We start from the raw sequence: 13,826 nt of genomic DNA, 5'->3' as shown, positions 1-13,826 counted from the left end.
GTGATTTCTGTTATCATTATGATTTAAAAAGGAGCCAAACAACTATGTGATAATAAATGGCTTCATATGATCACTATCCTTAAACAAAATGATATTTTCGAAATCAATGCCAAAATTTCACAATTTCTGCCAGGGTATGCAAACTTTTGAGCACAACTGTATATATATATATATATATATATATATATATATATATATATATAAAATTATTATTATTATTATTATTATTATTATTTAAACAATCAAATCAGGAATGCCTGGTTAATGTAAAATATGATTTAGATAGACTAATATTCTGCAAATACTGTAATTATAATAATTGTTACTTTCTGTTTTTAATTTGTTGCTTATTTTGCTAAGACATTTACAAAAGACTTAGTATTGATTTAAAAATATTTCCTTTATTCATAATCATGGTTGTGCAAAAGGCTTTTTGCGCCAGAAGATGTTAAATGTGAAAAAGGTCCCTGATTTTTACTGGGGATTTTGGCATTTTTATTTATTGCAGAAGACAAACACGAGACAGGGATTACATAATTCAAGGAGATCTCAAAAATGACTTTCTGCAACACAAATCACCAGGCAAAAGGTCATGCCGTAAGAAACTATGCTGTCCGTGTTGCCAAGATAATCTCAAAAATGACAGTTAAAGGCATCACCATGAGCTATTAATAATAATGTGACAATAAAATATTTACATAAAAGAATAAATGTATTTCCATAAAGACTCTAGCTGCAAGTTTTTAAATAAAATGTTTTAAAAGCCAAATAAAATATTCTTGTTGTTTTTGGTAGTTGGTCTGCAGTTATGAATAGTGTCTTGGATAATTTATGACTTTCCAAGTTTTTCTATACCATCATAAAATGTAGAGATTTCAGTAGTTGACATGAAATGCTGTTGAGATGTCCTGCAGTGTGACATGCTATACTCCATCTAAAACAATTTTTAACAGCATTTTGATAATTATTTTATCATTTTTATTTTAATAAAATGTACTTAAAAATAATTCAATATTTATTATATTTAAAATGCTGTTAAAAACAATATATTTTACATACATTATTTTTGTATTATTGTGTGTTCTATATATATTTTATTCAATAATTTTTTCTTTATTTTTTATCTGTGTATTGTTGTTGTTTTTCTATTTGCACTGGAAGCTTCTTATGAAGACAATATCCTTGCGTGTGTTAGCATACTTGGCAATAAAGCTCATTCAGATTCTTCTTTTTTTATTATTATATAATTTTATTATTATTATTTAATAATAATTTAACTGATTAATATATATAATCTTTAAAAATGTATTTGCCAAACCAGAGGACTATTTAAAATGAAATAGTGAAGGTAAAAAATAATTATAGTGAAAAATTAAATGGTGACCAATTACAGCAGCTAAAATATACTCTATCCTATGTTCATTCATATATATATATATATATATATATATATATATATATATATATATATATATATATATATATTTTTTTTTTTTTTTTTTACCTAGAATCTTGATGTTTATATATTATAAAAATAAAACGTCCATGCAATATGTTATGCATCAACTATGAGAGGGGAATTTGTGGTAATATTTAAGACCAGAGTAGTATTTGCCCCAACAGTATCAGGAATCTCTGGCAAAGGCACAATGAGATGAACAGCTATGCCTATAGCTAGGATGAGCACAGCAGCAAAGGTGATCAGACCCCTCCTGAGGATGAGCTGAGAGGCAGAGAGCTTTTCCTTCTCTTGTACCACAGTACTGTTGCGTATCTCATCCTGATCATGAGAGCTCACAACCACATACTCATCCCTGTTCTGGGAGAAGACAAGACAAAAGAGATCAGGCTCAGTTTTCAGACGTGTTGTGTGTTGAGATAAAAGTAAACAGGCTCACCTCACTGTGCCTCGCTGTAGGACCAACAGGACAGATCAGGTCATTTGTAACACTATCAGGAGTTGTCACTTCAGAGAATTGACCCTTTCCAGCTCGTTCCACTGCCTGCAATGTTATGAACATGCGACACATCAGCAATATAATCCAGATAAGAACAGAAAGAATTAAACGTCTGAATTTTGGAAATACCACAGTTTGCATGGCAGCGAAAGAAGTGTCAACTTTTTTGGTAAGCTTGTTTTAGGCTTTGGTTCTGTGTAAAATTAAAGGTGAAATTTGTTATTTCTGTGGCCACATCCACATTACGACTAATACCTATTTCTACATAATGCTAATTTAGTATGAAAATGCATTGATTTTGCTACACTAACGCATCTTATCCACACTGGAATGGTGTTCTCCTCCACTGAAACAAAATAATGTTGATGTGGCCTATGCTAATAACATAACCAAACAGAATTGAAAAAAGCAATTGTTTCCAAAAAGTTTTCCAGAATACTTTTGCTGTCTGCCATTGGTTCTACAAAAAGATATCCCCGCTCCAAACTCAGTGATCAACACACAAAACAACACAACAGACAGTCTTTGGAGCATAAAGGTGACTATAGATGATTAAATAGATGCAATAAAGAAAAGGCCAGTCACAATTCAGTTTGCAAATACATTTGCATACTGATAAAATATAAAATATTTTCAAATATTACCCTTAAATTTCTAGAAAAAGTTTGACATTTTTAAGAAAAAAGTCAAAACCCAAAAATAGACAGCACAGTTAAGACTTAATGGAATTTATAGCTGAATTAATAACAGAAAATTGTGGAGAAGAAGAAAAAAAAAAAAATGTAGTAGTAAGAGCAATATTTACACAGTGCTGACTTCCAAGCACTACAATAACTATGACCTACCTCTTTGGTCACTCTCTTCCAGTTAAGCCTAAAAATTACTGCGATGAAAAAACTCGACTGCACACACACACAGATGAGAAGTCCCAGCCAAAAGCCTATGAAAATGAGAAATGATATCTCTGTAGGACAGCTACTATCTCATTACTGAAATGTTTTAATGAATACTGTCCTTGTTGCTTTTAATGCGTTTATGTAATTCTGCATGGCCACTGATGTTCTCTACGTGGTTCAACCCAACAAAATTATGATTTATAATCCAGATGGAAACACAGTGGCCAGAGAGGCTCCATAAGGTCACAAGTACAATGAGTGAAAAATCATTTACATTTCTAATGAGATGGCAACAGAATAAGAAACTTGAAAAACAAACAAACCAATAACATCTAATTTTGCAGCAAACATGAGAGAAGTGCCGAGTGGAAGTCCAATGCAGTAATACCCAAAGAAATTAGCTACAGCTGCAATCTTCTGCTGCCCAGAACCCAAGAGAATACCCATGCTGACACACTTGGAGAGAGAATCAAAAAATACATTTTGAAATTACAACTTGAAAAATAGCCATCTTAAAAAATAAATGAGAAAAAAAAAGTCAGCTTTTCTTAAAATGTAAAACTATAGCAAGGCACACAACTACACTGAAATGTAAAGTAAGAATGTGCCATTTTTATCTTAAGGAGCTATTTCAATGCAAAAAACAAACAAACAAACAAAACCTTTTATCATTATTTCTAAACATCCTTATAATAAGATGCACGTGAGAAGAAACATGGCTTAATATATTACGATATTAACATATCTTTGATTAAGTTTATTTTTCTCATCCCATAACCAAATAGTTTTTCTTCTTTTAAGCATAAATCTAACAAAATGAGGTTTATGCTTAAAAACAAACAAACAAACAAACAAACAAACAAACACACACACACACACACAAACAAACAAACACAAAAACAAACAAAGACCATTTGCCAGTGGGGTAAGAAACAAACGTATCTATTCTGTCTCATTATATTAAGCTTTTTAAGACAAAAAAAAATACTGAAAATTATTATTATTATTATTATTATTATGCAGAAATGTGATAAATGGCCATATACTGTATGAACATGATACAGTATATAAAACTATAGTATATTTGGACACAAATTTTACGTATCATTTAGGAAAATCTAAGTTACCATATAAACAGTTTACATTTTTGTAGTATTTTGAAATATATGCTGCATATACTGGATGTACAAGTATGTGACTATTTAACAGTTTAACGGTGAAAATTATACAAGAATGAACATACAGAACAAATGACATATACTGTCATATATCAGATCTCTGCATGGATCTTCCTGAACTGACCCTTAAAAAATGACTTGTTGGTGTAACCTAATGTACTCAGGTTTATTCAGTCATAATAAAGCTGTTTTACTTAATTTAGATGACACCACATGAAACATTTTTTAGCTTACCAGACAAAACATTTTTTAGCTTACCAGACAAAACATTTTTACAGTGTACTTACAACAAGACCATCAAAGAACTGGAGCACACAGTAGACATTTAAGAGTTTGGAAACGAGTGCCACAATCTGCCTACAAATAAGACATGTTTTTCAACACACCATTGTTTGAAATACATCTTTATTTTAAGTCAGATTTGAAAAAGAGCATTATTTACCTGTCTGAAGTAAACAAGAAACCAATCACTGTTTTTGTTGACACGAGCACAAGACACTGCAAAACAGCCAAGACAGCTGCATCACAATGATAAAGGGAAAGAAGAAAGACTGAGTCAGGCTGTGCTGCAGACAATGATAAATGAACATGCCTTAGATGAATCTGACTGAACATGAAGTGTTTGTAAACCTGTGCAGGTGAGGGACACTTTGCTGGTGCGGATTGCTCCAGCAGTATCTCCAGCTCCAAGCGCATTACCAACACGTACACATGCTGCACCTTGAATGCCCAGTGGAAACTGTAAAACATGTTAGGAATGAATACACTTACAAAACTCTACCAAAGAACAACAACCATGTTATTTTGGACATGTGCCATGATACTATACCATGATTTTTGGACATGTACCATGTTAGTACCATTTTTTGGAAATGGTATCATGTTTTTTGTACAATGTACAACGTTTTTTTATTTGTACTGTGGTACTACCATGTTTTTTTTTTTACCATGGTAGTACCCAGGGGTTAAATTGGGCCGGTACGGTCTGGAACGCCGATCCCACATAGACACGCTTTTCATTTCTGTTTCGCACTGTGGGCCGATCTCTGTTTCATAGAAATCGCATAATATGGAATCAACTGCTCACCCTTTTCTTAGATCCACTGATATGCAGTAGGGATATGCAGAGAGACCACTCGACCAACACATTGTAAAAGGTTTCAATATTATTTGCATATTTATGTGTGTACTCCAATAAATGTTGATTCAGCATTTATTTTTATTTTGTGTGTGGGGGTTTTGTTCTTTTGGGAAAAAAAAAAAAAAAAAAAAATCTATCAAATATACAGTGGGATTCACTAGTGAAAATTCATATTTTTGCCACAGTGAATAATTTAAAACTCATTTGTTTTCATTACAAATGGCCAGGGTTGGGGAGAAACGAAATACAAGTAACGGGAATACGTATTTAAAATACAAAATATAAGTTGGATGGAAGATGGAAAACATTTATACATATAAATGATGTGATTCCAAGTGCATTTGAACAGCGGTGAAACACTTTCTTATGATGTGTTACATTCATACGAGCAGACAGAGAAGTAAGTTTGAAGTAAGTTTGGAGCAGAAGAAATAGAAATAAACCTTGTGTAAATTGTCAGCTTTACGCTAAGCTAAAATGCTATTTCTAGCCATTTTACATGCACATGTTACCAGGCACGATCATATTTTTTTTATCAAGAAAATTCACGTTGGATCATAATTTCTTTTTTTCTAGTAAGACCTTTGATATTAGGGCAAAAATCATATTCTTGATAATAATTTTTGTATTGTTTTCCTGTAAAAATATCTAAAAATCCTTAAAACAAGATCAGTTATATTTATCTTGTTTCAGAAACAACATTGCTAGTTGCTAGAAGATATTTAGGTTTTTCAGAGAATGTATTTTTAACGTATATTTTGTCTTACTGTACTGGCAGAGTTTTTATAGTCAAAACAAGTGAAAAAATCTACCAGTGCTGAAGAAGTAATCCAAAGTATTTAGAATACGTTACTGACCTTGAGTAATCTAACGGAATACATTACAAATGACATTTTACAGCATGTATTCTGTAATCTGTAGTGGAATACACTTCAAAAGTAACCCTCCCAACCCTGCAAATGGCATTATTAGAATAACAATTTGAGCAAAAGGTAGTAATGTAGAAGGTGTTTGTTTCCCCCATTAAGAACCATGTGCATTTACTTTTAATTGTAACATAATAAGATTTAGAAGTTTAGCATGTTCTATAAGATGACCCCCAATCTAGGGCAAGAAGAAGGTAACTTCGATTTGATTTTTATAAAATGTATAAAATACATTTGATATCATTCTTTTTTCTTTCTTTTTTTTTTGGTCATATAATGTAAAACACTAAACCAAATATTCCAGGTTATTATGTATTTTTTTCACAATTAATTTGATTAATTACATAAATAATGACAGACCAATCATTATCCTAGTAAAATTGATTCATCTGAAAGAAAAAACTTATTCTATGAATTATATACAGGCCTATTAATAAATCCATATTAAGATACCTAAGTATTTTATTAAAAGTTTATAAAATACATGGGCGGGTGGCATGATTGCGACATCACACGATTTTAGGGTTCCCCCACCTCCGAAATCCCAATTTAACCCCTGGTAGTACCATGGATTTTTTTTAACATGTTTCATATTTTTTATATGTACCTTAATACTAACATGCTTTGTACATACGATCATGTTTTGTGTGTGTGTGTGTGTGTGTGTGTGTGTGTGTTACATGCACAATGGAATATTGGACATACAGTGCATCCGGAAAGTATTCACAGTGCTTCACTTTTTCCACATTTTGTTATGTTACAGCCTTATTCCAAAATGGATTAAATTCATTATTTTCCTCAAAATTCTACAAACAATACCCCATAATGACAATGTGAAAGAAGTTTGTTTGAAATCTTTGCAAATTTATTAAAAATAAAAAACGAAAAAAATCACATGTACATAAGTATTCACAGTCTTTGCCATGACACTCAAAACTGAGCTCAAGTGCATCCTGTTTCCACTGATCATCCTTGAGATGTTTCTACAACTTGATTGGAGTCCACCTGTGGTAAATTCAGTTGATTGGACATAATTTGGAAAGGCACACACCTGTCTATATAAGGTCCCACAGTTAACAGTGCATGTCAGAGCACAAACCAAGCCATGAAGTCCAAGGAATTGTCTGTAGACCTCCGAGACAGGATTCTATTGAGACACAGATCTGGGGAAGGGTACAGAAAAATTTCTGCAGCATTGAAGGTCCCAATGAGCACAGTGGCCTCCATCATTCGTAAATGGAAGAAGTTTGGAACCACCAGGACTCTTCCTAGAGCTGGCCGCCCGGCCAAACTGAGCGATCGGGGGAGAAGGGCCTTAGTCAGGGAGGTGACCAAGAACCCGATGGTCACTCTGACAGAGCTCCAGCATTTCTCTGTGGAGAGAGGAGAACCTTCCAGAAGAATAACCATCTCTGCAGCACTCCACCAATCAGGCCTGTATGGTAGAGTGGCCAGACGGAAGCCACTCCTCAGTAAAAGGCACATGACAGCCTGCCTGAAGTTCGCCAAAAGGCACCTGAAGGACTCTCAGACCATGAGAAACAAAGACTGAACTCTTTGGCCTGAATGGCAAGCGTCATGTCTGGAGGAAACCAGGCACCGCTCATCACCTGACCAATACCATCCCTACCATGAAGCATGGTGGTGGCAGCATCATGCTGTGGGGATGTTTTTCAGTGGCAGGAACTGGGAGACTAGTCAGGATCGAGAGAAAGATCAATGCAGCAATGTACAGAGACATCCTTGATGAAAACCTGCTCCAGAGCGCTCTGGACCTCAGACTGGGGCGAAGGTTCATCTTCAAACAGGACAACGACCCTATGCACACAGCCAAGATAACAAAGGAGTGGCTATGGGACAACTCAGTGAATGTCCTTGAGTGGCCCAGCCAGAGCCCAGACTTGAACCTGATTGAACATCTCTGGAGAGATCTGAAAATGGCTGTGCACCGACGCTCCCCATCCAACCTGATGGAGCTTGAGAGGTCCTGCAAAGAAGAATGGGAGAAACTGCCCAAAAATAGGTGTGCCAAGCTTGTAGCATCATACTCAAAAAGACTTGAGGCTGTAATTGGTGCCAAAGGTGTTTCAACAAAGTATTGAGCAAAGGCTGTGAATACTTATGTACATGTGATTTTTTTCGTTTTTTATTTTTAATAAATTTGCAAAGATTTCAAACAAACTTCTTTCACGTTGTCATTACGGGGTACTGTTTGTAGAATTTTGAGGAAAATAATGAATTGAATCCATTTTGGAATAAGGCTGTAACATAACAAAATGTGGAAAAAGTGAAGCACTGTGAATACTTTCCGGATGCACTGTATACCATAATACTATCATGTTTTTTTTAAACATGTAGCATAATTTTATTTATTTATTTTTTGGATACATACAATGATACTACTATGTTTTTGGACATGTATTGTACCATAGTACTACCATGAATATTTGGACATGTACCAAGTTACTACCATGGTTTTTGGGAAGTACCCTGAAGAGCCATATAAATACAATGGTGTGTGAATTTCAGTACTATGGTAGATGTCACAGTACTATGACATTATACTGCATCTACTGTCACTGTTCCATGGTACTGTCACTTAACTTTTTTGAAAGGGTATGTAAACGTAGTAAATATGTTGTTCATACTTTATAAGTTCTTGCTGAAGAGTATATTCACTGTGTTGTGAACACTGTTTTTATATATTTTAGTTTGCCTAGTTATGTGGCAAACCACAAGGGAATTATCTATCATATTCTTTAGGGAACTTTATAATTGGAGAAATATTGGGGCTTAAATTACCATGTAGTTTATGAAAGCCAGCATAATGACTGCATGTTGAGCTGCCAGATCCAACTCACTCAGCATGCCTGAAATAAACAGACACAAGTGAGTGCGTTTGATAGTATTATTGTATTATGCTGTTAGATTTGAGTGGATTCTCTCATTAAATCATTTACACAAGTCTACGACAAGCTTCTTTCGTCTTGTAGCAATCATGCGTGAAAAATACTAATGATTCTTTTTGACTGTAGTCTTTAGAAAGCACCTGCTAAGAAACCTCCAACCTCATATATCCACCACTCAAAGCAGATCATCATGGTACTGGGGATGGCCAGTTTCATGTACCCATCCCACTGCTGAAGTGAGTCACATGACCAGCCTGTGATGGGAAGAGATAACTGCAGATATCACAGATAATAAGCACTTTTTTAATAAGTGCGCTTAATGCTGTCTTCCTCTTTGATGTTAATTTCTAATAATTTACAGTAACAATTGTCTTTTATCATTATGCTTGTACAAAGAACACTGAAGTGTAACTTATGTATAAAATGTGCTATGTACATAAACTACTACTGCAGCTGTTATGTTGCATGCGTGTGTGATGGTGTGCAAGTGATTTTACTGATTGTTCTTTATTATTTTATTTCAGTGTATGCCATTTATGTATTTCCTTTTTTCCCTATTTGTTCATTTTAATTATAAATAAATGTATTTCTTTTTGCTCTTGTTTCTTATTTCTTGTTCTAACATGATTTTTAAAATTGTGTATTGTTTGTTTTTATTTATCCTGCTCTTAACCATGTCTATGTAAAGCACTTGAATTACCATTGTGTATGAAATGTGCTACTGTATATATACTGTAAATAAGCACGCTTTGCCTTGCCTTAACTGAGTAAATGTTGAACATTGAAGAATATTGTCTGATTTATTGGTTAGCTAGATAACCTCATCTCACCTCCCCATGTATCAATGTGCAGCTTCTTCCAGCGAATATACAAATAGAGGAAAACACAAATATAGATCTGAGAGATGGTATTGGCAGCTGCGGATCCACTGAAATACAAAGACCAGAAAAACAAACAATTGTAATACCGGTCTGGTATGAAACTAGTACTGTACTGTATATCTTTGTATTGATGAACCCTGACCAGGATCATGGTAATCAACAAATATACAGTGTGTAAATGAATGACAGGGATGAAGCTTTCTTAGACTTACTATAAGCCAAGGTCTAACCAGTTGAGGAGGATGTAGTTTGTCATCACATTGGCAATGTTGGCTGCAATGGCTGCATACATCTGAGGCAGAATCACACCCTACAATCCCAAAACAGCCATTATTAATTGTGATGTGTGTAATGTTTTGATGTTAAAACAAAGTTTGTAATAAAACCATTCGTGGGCAGATTTGTGCGAAAATGTGTAGTAGCCTTTCTATCACCTGCAGTTTTAAGTGTGTTTTTTTTTCAACACTTTTGTTAATCCTCGGAAAGAGTTTACAATTGCTTTCCAATGACCAAAATATATGAATGTATTTATTAAATGTCCGTCTTGGCATGCCATCAAATGATTAATATCAAGTCACACTGTCATTTACAAATCCTATCAAATCATATACAACAAGATGATCTCTGGCATCAAAGACTGCAGTGTAACAATTGGAGGATGGCTGTGATAGCTGATGCATGGAACGGCAATTCTTAATATCATCCATGCAACAATGCTTTTGAAGATCTCAGCTAAGGTGCATTTATCTCTCAAAACAGACTGCATACCTGATTCTGGAGATAGGCTACTTGCAGCTGATGCAAAAACATAGCCTGTTGAAGAGAAAGCGAGAGAGCGAGAGAGAGAGAGAGAGAGAGGAGGGAAGGGAAGGCATTCATTCTGAAACACTATTGGTTGATGGTGGGGTATATATATTATATATAAAACTACTGTATATAATAAATAAATGTTGCATATAAAGGGAACATTATGCTTTTTATGACTCACAGGGACTGCTGGCAGGTAAGAAACCACATATATTTGAGCTATCCTGAAAAAGGAGCACATTTATTATTGCAATATAGAGGGCAAGGCACTGTGAAATTGAGTATTAGAATGTCAGTCTGTGCACAATAAAATGCCTCATTTACTTACAACATAGCCTAAAAACATTGTCAACATTTACACTACCAGTCAAATGTTTGGACACACTTGACTGAATTTATGTTTCTCATTATCTTCAAAACCTTTTTAATTTCAAGGCTTATACTGGAATGCTTGAAATGCTAAATTTGTTGACATTTTTTTCCTGGCCTGCATATAAATTGTGCATATGTGTTAATTTCTTTACAAAAATAAACGAGTAGACGAGTAGGATTGGATAGTGAAGGAAATGCAGCCAACAAGTAGCCAGCATACATACTATAACCAACATACATACAAACTCTTTCAAGACTGTTGTAAAAGCATCCTAATGAAGTTGATGTTCAGAGATGCCCAGAGTGTAGTTTTGATTTGTTGAACATTTTTGGTCTCTACAGATTTCCCATATTTCCAGCCTGATCTCATGAAATTTATGTGAACATGACAACATTTTTGCAATTCAAAAAATATGTGCCGTATAACATGTTTTGCTGCAGTTTTCCAGTGAAATGTCCAGCTGGGGGCGCAAAAGCGACACAAATGGTGTCGTATTCAGACAAGGTTTTAATGTGAATTTTAGATGGAGGTTTTTAAAACATTCCTCCCTAACATAAAGCTTTTGACTAAACATAACCAGTAGTGTTTTAAAATATAAATGAGATGTTTAAAAAAGACATCCTTACCAAATCAATGGCTAAACCTAACCATTAGTGTTTTAAAATGCAGAAACAAAATGAAAAATCACATTTTCTGAACCAAATACCTCAAGTCATACCACTTCTAAGACTCTGTGATATTACGTATCAGCTTAAGGTCATGGCTAGACTTGAACTGCAGTCCTCCGATTCGAAGTTCAATGCTCTGTCAGGTGAGCTACCATGAAAGTTAATTCTGGAATAAGTGTATATATGTAGGTGGGTCTGTAATAGAAGCGTTAAAATGTACTGCTTTCCAAAAGATGTATTAGAGTAGAAATTTCTCGATATCATAAAATAACATGGTTTGAGTAATAGAGAGAAAAATAACTATTTATAAAGTCATTATCAGCCATCAAAGTCATTATTTGTGTGAAAGTGAATAAAACACACTTTTGTCATTACACACACAGTTGTTGTAGCGCCTCTAGTGTTCATTTCACCTGGAAACTGCAGGGAATTGTACATGGAGACACATATAACAAGTTTTACAAAAATGTATATAGAGTCACTATGAGACTAGGTCAGCTTTCATTTGTGTTTTTTCTGCAGAACATGGAGAATTAACCTGGGGTTAATGGGGTTAATTGCCCTATCCAAGGGTGATAGCTCATAACGCACTCTTTACAGCAATTTTTAACTAGCAACTTTCCAGCTGTCCTGAGCTTTGGTCACCACACCACCACCAGCTAGCTGAGTAAGAGACACAGAAGCAGTCACCTGGCCACCTCCGGGTCTTGACCTAGCAGGAGGAGAATTGGTCGGGTGTTGATGAGTAGAGCCCAACAGGGCAAGCAGAAGAGCAGGAGGATCAGGACACTTCTCTGCAGGATGACACCAACACGCAGCAGGTTCTTCCCACCGAAGGTCTGAGAAGATCATGGGGTCAGATCTTCAGATCAACACAGCATATCTGAAATGTCTCATATTGTGCTAAGTTTAGAGTGTCAGAAGAACTGGACTGCACACGCTGCAATTTTTTATGAAATCACTGCTGAAAATCAGCTTAAACCAGCCTAAGGTAGGTTTGCTAGACCAACTAAACACCTTAAGCTGTTTTTTCTCCACATACTTTTGTATTATATTTTCATACCTGAGAGATAAGGGTGTCAGCTGCCAGTGCAAGCCCTCCACCTGTAGCTGCTGTTGTTATGTTTATCGTCTGACAAATCAGAATAAAAACATCAGCTACTTGTTATCTATTCTCTACTTCAGTGCGGCAACTTAAAAACCGAATACACTTATTGTATCAACCCATTCGTAGCTGAACTTTACGACACTGTGTTAACATTTGCATTTCATACATATGTAACACTATAGAGGAACAATAAGATAATAAGATGACTGAAGTATAAACTCACAGCTGAGGCCATTCCATAACCAGCCAGCACACTGTTTCCCAGGCGACCACAAAACATTGTTATGACAAATGGCAGAAGGTAATTCAGAATGCGCGATGCAACCTGGAAAGACAATCTGAGAATTCTCAGTGGATGAAAAGTATATGAGGCACTGAGGCATATGGTGGAAATAATGACAGTTTTTCTTTTTCGACTTCATTCTTTGATGTGCTCTCTGCTGCAGATGGGACGGTGATGTCAAAGTATTAAAAGTGTGTGTGAGTTTTTTAACATGACAATATACAAAGACAGGGGATAGTTGTCACACTGTGAAGTTGTCACAAAGACAATATCTCAGTAACAACAAGGTTTTGAGTCAAAGGTCAAATACACAAATTTATGTTTTCTCTAGCAGTGGTTTTGAACACCTAGTTCAAAGCCTATTTAAATTAGAATATATTTGTCAATTCTATCCTCTAAAATTCCAATATTATATAGTTGTTCTTTAATCAAGTGAACAAAATGAATCCACAATCGACCAAAGCAGGTAAACTACAGTTTATAATTAAGTTAAATTTTCACTGAAAGATTGAACTCTGTTCTCAGAACAAGGGCATTTTTCATGGATGCCAGGCTGGGGTAAGTTGTCACGTGTTGTAAATGTATAAAAGTTATTAATTACCAAAACAAAGCTTTAAAATGTTTCTGTTACATTTGACATTTTTGGTGTTGTATGTATTGTTTTATAATTCTTTTGCCATTTAAATTTAACTAAAAAG

The 13,826-nt window shown here is 34.8% G+C and overlaps 1 protein-coding gene across 2 annotated transcripts; it reads right to left on the bottom strand.

The window, feature by feature from the left end:
* Window positions 1–381: 381 nt before the first annotated feature.
* LOC127430269 (multidrug and toxin extrusion protein 1-like) lies at window positions 382–13,450 on the bottom strand. Of its 2 annotated transcripts, none has more exons than XM_051679968.1 (16): window positions 13,069–13,450; window positions 12,801–12,869; window positions 12,428–12,576; window positions 10,878–10,920; window positions 10,658–10,702; window positions 10,102–10,199; window positions 9,839–9,936; window positions 9,149–9,262; window positions 8,902–8,969; window positions 4,663–4,771; window positions 4,475–4,550; window positions 4,320–4,389; window positions 3,178–3,310; window positions 2,804–2,898; window positions 1,899–2,003; window positions 382–1,819 (listed from the first exon to the last, which is right to left on the bottom strand). In XM_051679968.1, the coding sequence occupies exons 1-16, from the start codon at window positions 13,123–13,125 to the stop codon at window positions 1,556–1,558; spliced, it is 1,593 nt and encodes a 530-aa protein (XP_051535928.1). In that variant the 5' UTR covers window positions 13,126–13,450; the 3' UTR covers window positions 382–1,555. The 2 variants fall into 2 exon arrangements, with proteins under 2 accessions (XP_051535928.1, XP_051535929.1); XM_051679969.1 differs by having other exon boundaries at window positions 1,680–1,814.
* Between the last annotated feature and the right edge of the window lie 376 nt (window positions 13,451–13,826).

Source organism: Myxocyprinus asiaticus, chromosome 39 (assembly GCF_019703515.2).
Source record: "Myxocyprinus asiaticus isolate MX2 ecotype Aquarium Trade chromosome 39, UBuf_Myxa_2, whole genome shotgun sequence".
Lineage (NCBI taxonomy): Eukaryota > Metazoa > Chordata > Actinopteri > Cypriniformes > Catostomidae > Myxocyprinus > Myxocyprinus asiaticus.
This window is presented reverse-complemented; position numbering and strand designations above follow the sequence as displayed.